General features: G+C 35.8%; 1 protein-coding gene across 2 annotated transcripts; it reads right to left on the reverse strand.

Moving 5' to 3' along the window:
• Positions 1 to 4,959: 4,959 nt before the first annotated feature.
• LOC106688888 (uncharacterized) lies at positions 4,960 to 8,131 on the reverse strand. Of its 2 annotated transcripts, XM_014433588.2 has the most exons (3): positions 7,668 to 8,131; positions 5,541 to 5,662; positions 4,960 to 5,438 (listed from the first exon to the last, which is right to left on the reverse strand). In XM_014433588.2, exons 1-3 carry the CDS (start codon positions 7,986 to 7,988, stop codon positions 5,396 to 5,398), a joined length of 486 nt encoding a protein of 161 aa, XP_014289074.1. In that variant the 5' UTR covers positions 7,989 to 8,131; the 3' UTR covers positions 4,960 to 5,395. The 2 variants fall into 2 exon arrangements, with proteins under 2 accessions (XP_014289074.1, XP_014289073.1); XM_014433587.2 differs by lacking the exon at positions 5,541 to 5,662 and having other exon boundaries at positions 7,668 to 8,111.
• Between the last annotated feature and the right edge of the window lie 1,260 nt (positions 8,132 to 9,391).

Consider the following 9,391-nt stretch of genomic DNA (forward strand, 5'->3'; position numbering starts at 1 on the left):
AAAATGATATCTGGTTCGGACTGGATCGGTTAAATATGGAACATTAAGGTCTTTATGTATGATTTTATTTGTGGCAAAGTAAGGAGCATTGAGGATTTTGTATTGTTGGGATTGGATTCGAGAGAAATTCGATGGTTAAGTGGAGCCCCAAAACTCAACTCCGTATGTCCAGATTGGCCTTATTACAGTCATGTAGATCAGTCCTTTGTAATGGATCGGAAGTTTAGACGGTTTGTCTTGTAAGTTCTGTAACAGTCGGAATCGATTTGCAGTTTCTTGCAGTATCTTTTCAATCTTATGTGGGGATTCCAGGTTAGTCGTTTGTCCAGATGTAGTCCAAGGTAGCGGATAGCGGAAGGTAGCGGAGACTGTAGGGCAGTCGGTAGGTTTACGACGAAGGGTAAAGGTGATTTGACGGAATTTATTTTAATCCTCCAGTTACGACACCATTCTTCAAGGGCTGTGATATGGGTTTGGAGAGTTTGGGATGCAATTGAAGGGTTATTATTAACAGCGAGCACACATGTGTCATCAGCATACGTGGTGAGGATAGTGTTAGGATTCGTTGGGATGTCAGCTGTATATACGGTGTAGAGGATGTGAACGAGGATACTACCTTGGAAAACCAGTGGGCTGAGAATCGAGGAATGAATAGGAACCATTGTGACTTACTTGGAATAATCTATCAGTGAGAAAGGAACGGATGGTGAGAACGTATGTAGAAGGTAGGAATCTACGGAATTTGTAAAGCAGTCCAAGGTGCCAGACTCGATAAGGAAGTTTAACTGGATAAAACAACTGCCAGAATCTTTTTTTTTTTTTTTATAAAAAATAATTTTTCTTATATATTTATTAAATAACTAACCACATTTAAATCTATAAATAGTATTAGAAATTTAGAAATCTTATAGCAAATTATAAGGATTTTATCTTTAACAAACGGGTATTTCAATTTAGTTGATTAATAGAGCCAAAGACCCTTTAGACTTTTGAAAACTGTTGACATTAAGGCTAAATATAACAAATTTTAGTAAGTTTTTTTTTGAGAGAAAATGGCTGCACATTTGGGGCAAATTTACTTTGAAATGTTCTGAGCTAATTAATCTGTAAGGTAATAAAAAATAAAAACATGTTTAGTTGTTATCTCCGTTGGTGTTATTTTTATGTAGCTACAATTTTCATACCGTCACTACATCCAATGAGATCTAATCCTAACACTTTCTGTCTCTAGTTTTTTAATAATTACTTCCGCTAGACGATAGGATACTTTATCCTATACTCTGATTTTTTTCAATTTGTTTCCCCTTTCTTATACTGAGCATTTATTACAAAATGCTGGATGGTCACCGATGCAGTTGGGAAAATTATTTACTAGTTTCAGTACTGTGTGAATTTTACCGCACTTACTACAGTTAGTTATTTGGCAATGTTTACTGGTGTGTGTATACTAATGACATGAAAAACAAATGAGTTGCTTTGGACAGAAAATCTAAGATTACTTTTCGGGTGGATCACACTTCTCGAGTATCAAAATCAGAAAAGGTGTACTTACTTTTATGACTGTATTTTTTTATAAATGAAACAAAACTCTGATTTCACGTGCACTCCCAGGTCCATCTCGTCCAACTGTTCCGGTAAACTCCCTGTCCCAACTACCATTAAAAACCGATACAGCTCCTCATACTCCAACTCCGTATATACCACAAAGAGCCCAACCCCCACTCGGCATTCCTAGTCACACAAACTATCATAAGCTTCTGATCCATATCCTCATTTCAAAAATTCAATGCATATAACCTCTATCCATACATCCTTACTTAAAGATCTTCAAGAGACCATCAAACCTCTGATTGACCTTTTCACAATAATCCTATCCAAAATCCCGTTTAATTTCCCACCATGTGCACAACGCTCCAAACTGTCTTGTTTTGGAGGGCCAATGACCTACGAAATTACCGTGACGAACTCGACTTACTTCTACAAGATAAAAAAGTCTGATCCACTGACATTTCCCTACTGACTGGAGTTCATTTCAATTGAAGGAAACACTTTTACATACGTGACTACATCACTTATAGATCAGACCACTCAGACAACACTTCCCATGCTGGGAATGCTTATCCACAAACCCACGAATCTTGCATGCTTATCCACAAACCCACGAATCTTGCATGCTTATCCACAAATCCTTATTCCTTCCAATCCAACTGATGCTATCTAATCAACTTCGATGATCATTTCGACTTTTTCTTTCCATAGAACTTATTCACTGTATGCAACTAATAGAATGTTTGTATCTAACATGTTATATTTTTAGCTATACAGTCCTCCATGTCATAACCTTCTTGATTCCTTATTCCGAACCCTCGGACCGCGCTTCATTGCTGGAGGAGACTACAATACTAAACATCAACGATGGGGGATGCCGGATAACCAACTCCGTGGTAACATCCTATGCAGTGTTTTCACCTCGAATACTTATACTATCCTCTCGCCCAAAAATCCTACTTATTGGCCTACATCCCTAAAAAAACGACCGGATACCCTTGACATATTTATCAGTGAATTCCTAATTGTTTCTTATCATTCCTTCCTTTCTCACTGATAGGCTATTCAAAGTTAACCATAATGATTCCTATACACACCTCTACTCTCAAACCACTGATGTTCCTCAAGGTAGTATCCTCGGTCTCATCCTCTACATAGTATATACACCTGACTTCCCAACCAATCCTAACACTATCCTCACCACGTATGTCGATGACAAATGTGTGCTCGCAGTTAATAATAACAGTTTGATTGCATCCAAAACTCTCCAGTCCCGTATCACAACTCTCGATGAATGGTGTCGTATTTGGAGAATAAAAATAAATCCTATCAAATCACTTTTACTTTTTGACGTAAACCTGCCGACTGCTCTGAAGTATACTTTATTAATGTTGCTCTTACCCCTGTAGAATCGATCCGTTACCTTGGACATCTGGACAAACGACTTTGAATCCCCACACAAGACTGAAAAGATTGAAAACTAGACATCGATTCCGACTATAACAACACTTACTAGAAAAATGGTCTAAGCTTTCAATTCATTACAAAAGACTGATCTACACAACTATAATAAGGCATATCTGGACATATAGTGTCGAGCTTTAGGGCTTGACTAAAACTTCGAATTTCTCTCGAATCCAATCCTTATGATACAAAATCCTTCGTAAAATCCTCAATGCTCCTTACTTTGTCAAAAATAAAATCACACAAAAAGACATTAATGTTCCATATGTAACCGACCTAGGTCGAACCAAATATCATTACTTCCATTATTAATTCCCTATCCACAAGTACCACCTTGCTTCCTCATCCATTCCTGACAGTCCTCCGAGACGCTTGAAAAGAAGATGGCTTCGAGACTTTCTAATGTAAGAACGTAATTCGAGTGCTACCGATGGATAATTTCTCTACACGCTTGTATCACTGCATTGTTAATTTCTTTATCTTTGTACTTTATTAGTATCTTTGCTAATTAATTAAATTAAAGCTGTACCACTACAATCCATGAAGGGTCAGAGGTACAGTACTTTGTATGGGAGTACTGTTACTAGACCAACGGTTGTGCAAGGAGATGATTTGTTCAGAATCACTCTCGACCGCCAGATTTTTACCCAATTAAGGGTACCCAATTTAAGAGGCTGGGTGGACCCAAGAAGTACTCCAGAACCCACCAGAGTTGACTCACGGCAACAGTCTAACAGAAAACAATTTTTTGCCCAGCCGGATTCGAAATCGGGTCCTTGGAGTTAGTAGGCTTTACCCTGCGGCTACCCGTATCCCCATCTTTGCTAATACTTGTCAGATTTATTTTATTTTTTTCTTTGCGAAACCTAATGTTTTTAAAAGCGCATAAATTGGTTATGAATTTTTGGAGATCTTTGGTAAACTACAGAGAGTATTATATTTTCATTTATATAGACAAGTGATATTTAAGTTCACTATATCTTCGCTTATACTTGTCCGATTTAGTTGATTTTTTTTCACTTTACCGGTACGTTACCAGTGTGTCTAACTAAATTGACGAAGTTCCCTTTTCGAGGTTTTTCCTAATTTTCTCTCACGTAGCAAACGTTACTCGAATTGATATATTTTTATCCTACCCACACTTGAATATAACTTTTTTTTTTTTAAGTACGACACAGCCAATATTTCTACTAATTAGTTAGTACCAAGGCCAAAAATAAAAAAGAAGCCAATTCATGTATCCCTATGAGAAAGTTAGTTTTTGCAGCCTTCAGTTGCTGTCGGAGATGGGACGATCCAGCCGGTGAGGTAGTTACCGTTTCCTTCCTTTTGTAAACAAAACGTATTTTTATCTTTAAGATCGATGTATAAATGTGATATTTTCGCGGAATATCTCTTTGGTTTCCGTGAACGGTTATGCAAGTGCTTATAAGGCCACATTTTAAAAAAATTAACTTTAACTCATATTTTTGCATCTTATTTTCATTATTATTCGATTGGTGTTTTTTAAACCTAATTTCAGTAATTTCTATATTCAAAATGCACTTTACAGGTCCGAAATCGGACCATCCGTTCAGGAGAAAATAGTAAAATAAATTCTACTAATTTTGGTGCGTCCCATGAAGTGGTACATTTAGCCTTAACAACCCACCGCACTGACATGCTGAGAAACGGTGTTGGTTCCAAAGAGCAGGAACTTGAAGATGGAAAAAATAAATAATGGGACAGGTCAGGAGGTGTGATTTACTGCAGCATTGGTCATGCTCCTTTTGTCAACGGTCTAGGTACCTAGCTACTTCTTACTCATCCCTATTAGTCATACTCGAGCTGTTTTTAACTGTAATCAAACTATTTCTGCAACAATGGGATTAAAAACACCAGGCGTTTTACGATCTAGATTCTTATAAATAGGAATTGTTATCAATATTATTTTAAATAATGCATAACAATATTTTAGGTTTTATTGAATTATTGGTTTTGTCTTCATTTCTAGTATTCCAGTATTCAGTTTATTCGTACAAGGAACGTTCGGTTACCCTAAACCTCTTCCTAGTTCTCTTTGGTTTGGTTTGGATGGTCGTCCTTAACTTACTGGCACTGCTTACCATCGAGGAAGCGTCACTAAATTCTCCAAGGTCCGGATTTTCATAATAGGAATATGAGAGAACATCCAAACTGTCTTCGCTGGCTTTCTTCTCCAGATTGAGCTTATTGAGGATTGAGACTTCATCTTTAATTTGTTTCAAGTATTGCGTGATCTCTTTCTCTGTCGGGGCCTCAGGAATATCGGGAGCTTCCACATTTTCGATCTCGGTCATTATGACATTGATTATTCTTTTTGCCCTCCAGATGTCATTGCATAACACAGCGGAATCTAAAGCCCTCAGTGGTACTTCGATTTCTGGCTTGAAACCATCTTCATTGAGCTTAAAAATAAAAGAGATTGATAATGTAATGCAATTTTGGGTCAAAAAGGTGTAAAAATAAATTCAATTTTTGATGAATAAATATTTTCATATCAAACGAACCCTTTTATTCTTTCATCAAGGACTAAGTGATTCATGATCGACGATCCTTTCGTTGCATCTGCTTTTAAGAGACAGATCCTGCAGGATCCCAAGAAGGAACACAATTGAACGCAGAGGTCCTCCTGTTTTTATATTTATTCTTAAATTTTAAAATATATATCATTAGCATTAGTTTTTTCTTCCTTATATATTTAAAAAAAAACCCACTTCGTAAGTCAAGAATTTAATAGGAATAAAGTTCACAGTAAACTAATTTAGTTTATAAACATCATGAATCCAACATCTTACTTTACCTCAATATTATCAAATCACAAACTACTATTTGCCTAGAGTATTGTTTCATCTTTCACTGTACATTGCGGAACAAACTATTTATTATTATTACCAATCATTACTTGGTATCCCACAAGAACTATGTAGCTATTATCCATGCTCCAAGAAACTACTAGGTAAAGTCAGTAGTACTTTAGGCTTCTTGCTAGTTATCTCCAGAGCGGCTTTACCCAACACAATGAATCGAATGATATGTAATAAGTTTTAAAACAGAAAAGAATCACAGGGAAAAAAATATATGATTATCGAAAATACTGGAAAGCATTCCAAAATTCTTTAGAGAGGAGTTATACTGTTTTTCTCCTTACCCTCCATATAATTCCCAAACGACGACTTGATAGTTATTTATTTCATTTGCTATCAGTATACTATTGAAATAATATTACTTCTTTTTTTTCATAATTTAATAATCTAGTTTTTTTTTTTTAAATAATCTGAGTAATTCATATAAGGTTGTTTTCACCAGATACCATCATTAAAAATTATTATAACTATGTTTACAAGTACAGCAATTACGAAACTTTTAAGCATATTCTTATAATTAGTCAGCGATGGCTGTTGAGCTATTTTATGACATTTCTTTCTTTGACAATGTAAATAGACGTGGTCTTCAATATATTCTGCGTGATCCATAGCGCAGTAGGTTCTTAACTGATAGCACACATCACTGACACAGCACGCATCATGACACAAAAGTTGGAATACTGGAGAGGGCAGGAACGTCAATGGGATGAAGTTGTAAGTCCAAATAATAATGCCCAGTCTACATGCAGTAAGGCTGACTGCTTGGGGGAGCCTTTAAAGAAGTATGTGTGACATGGCTCTCCCACTTCATGCCTGACACTGTTTCTTTGCGGTTTCGTTAACCCATTTATTGTTTTGGCTGAGGCAATTGACAAAGAACTGGATGGTTGAGGTTCCAAGCTTTGCCAATTTGTCGGTCATTTCATCCCTATATATTTTAACCTGACTAGGGACCTATTGGAATTCGTTTGAAGCTTTCCTGCATTAGAGAATAATTGTGCAGTCAGTTACAGTGTTGTACGACAGATTCCGGATTGCTATTTGTGAATCGTAAAGGAATACTTCCTTTATTGTAAGAGAATGTCACAAGTTGAGTGATAACTGCTTGAATTGTGGAAATTTTTCCGTTGTAAGTAATTAATGGACCACCGACGATACCATACCCGTGGAAGGATTCAATTACTTTCTTACATATACTAGTACCGAATTATTACTATCAATATTAACTATTGCTAAAAATATATCGGCATACTCCTAGTTAGTATTCAAGATATGAAGTCAAGTCCTAGTAATCAAGCGTACTAGTGAAGTGAACCGAGAAGATGATAGAAAATGACAGTCCTGGAACAAAAACAAAAGAAAAGAAAATGGATGCAAGAACAATATAGCTGGGTTGACAGTGTAGGATTTCTTTTAAATTAAAACCACTGAATTGAATCAATTAAATAAACTTTAATACACTAATTTAATAAACTTTTCTACACACACATAAAAATCAAGCTTCAATTAAGCCATCTGTGTAACCTACTCCCAGTGTTACCAGATACCCATATTTCTTATAAAAAATAAAATTAATACTACACATATAGTTTACTACAGACAGTAACCCAAAACAACTTAAGTACTGCCTCAACTAAACAAGTACCATAACCAGCGGAATTTCAAGTCTTCTTTCATATCAGTGTTCATTCATATGATAAGTTGTATGATTCTTAACTTAGTATGGACAAGGATATACACCTTTTAATAACTAATCATGGCAATGCCTACCTTATTGACAAACCAATCTATTCTCTTGGCGACTGCACTACAGGCGTACGCTCTTCCGCTAGCCTCCAAAGCTTCCTTTGCTACACCCCTCGCATCCAATATCTTCCCGGCTTTCAGAAGTTTCCTGCACTTCTTCCTCGCTTGCACAGAGTTAGCTTCGTCTTTGCGGGCCTCTTTCAAGAACTGGTGGACGGCCAACGATGCGTTGAACAATTGTCTTTCAGCATCTGTATACAAGTTTCTGTTTGATAGATTGGTTTTCTTCTGGTCTGTTTCTTGTGGTTTTATGATACTAGTAATTTTGGTTTCCTCTCTGTCCATTTTTTATCTTTTTTTTAAGTTGCCAAACACTATGAATAGTAGAATCATATGGAATATAATTTCATGCATTAAATGCTTTATAATTTGTTTTTAATTTCAGTTAGAAAGAAATCTTTAATATTCGTATAATATTGCATATTTCTTCAGTACTTATTAACAATTATCCTGCATCAAACTCAGTTAACTTATACACATGTGTGGCAAACTAATCAAATTTTTTTTAGTGCTAGTGAATACACGTAAACATAGTATAATTTAAACAAAAATTTAAAAGGGAATTAATGATTGTCATAAATTTACTAAGTTCACCAGTGTTTAAGAGAAAATGGCAATCAACCTTAATAATTGAAACTAAGCAGGATCATAAATTTATGTTATTTTATGTAGATAGTACCAAGCCATTAATATTATGCAAGTATGAATATATGTATATATTGCCATGTAATTCATCATTGGAGTTCTTCTTTAATAGTATCATGTTACCAATTTCCTAGGTTATGATAATGAGGTGGAATGCGAGGATTCTAAATTATAAGTGAAGTCTAGTTTGCACTAAGCTGTATTTAAAATTGAGCTATAATAATCTATGAAAGATCAGGGAAGAACTATTTACTTAAAGTATAAAGCAAATAAAGCAATTTGCTGTTTATGACTTGAATATAAGGAATATGCGTGGTAAACAAAGGTGGGGCTTGCCTCCCAGGAAAGTTGGTACATTGCTGAAGAATTTTCCAGTAAAGTCCAGGCGTTTAAAGTGAAGGTCACCCTATAGTATCATCTAGATTAAATTAAAAGAGTTCAAATCCTTTTTGACAGATTGGATTGGAATTATGTAGCTTATTAAACCTTTTGCAAAGGTTTTAGAAATCGTTAAGGTTCTAAACGAAACCTTATATACTCCTAACGATTTGTATTGAACTAACTTAAAGATAGGCGCATTGACAGCTGATATTACAAATAAATTGTAATAAATTACCGTTATAATTAGTCGTTAAATAACCCAACTTACAGAAGGTATAATGGATAGAGAAAAGTCGGTTCCATTTGAAGTGGCAAATGAAAGCAAGAGGAGAGGAGAATACAAACTGTCACAAAGTGACACTAATGAAGGCGGTCACGAGCAAGGACCTGGGCACAGCCTCATTCCACAGTCACAATTTTTCAACAGGCTGTCTGTCTTCTGCCACCAATGCCGTTATTAGTATCATAGTCACGGCTCAACGGCGTTCTAATTGATTTATGCTTGTCTCCTTGGTATACTCCGAATATTTGTACATGTTTTATTCCGTAGCACATGGATTTAATTAGGAGAATCAAGTAGGTTGAGGGAATAGGGGTACAATCGGATGAGAAGGAGGGGAACATAAGTGAAATTCCACCTGTGGAGTCAGAAGTGTGACATG

This window comes from Halyomorpha halys, unplaced genomic scaffold (genome assembly GCF_000696795.3).
Source record: "Halyomorpha halys isolate HHAL.00 unplaced genomic scaffold, Hhal_1.1 Scaffold1229.1, whole genome shotgun sequence".
Classification (NCBI taxonomy): Eukaryota; Metazoa; Arthropoda; class Insecta; order Hemiptera; family Pentatomidae; genus Halyomorpha; species Halyomorpha halys.

Excerpts from the sequence above, each read along its gene's own strand:
- LOC106688888 (XM_014433587.2), bottom strand. The coding sequence starts at position 7,988 with ATGGACAGAGAGGAAACCAAAATTACTAGTATCATAAAACCACAAGAA. Across the intron at positions 5,439-7,667 it reads TAGATTGGTTTGTCAATAAG|CTCAATGAAGATGGTTTCAA; the intron begins GTAGGCATTGCC and ends TTTATTTTTAAG.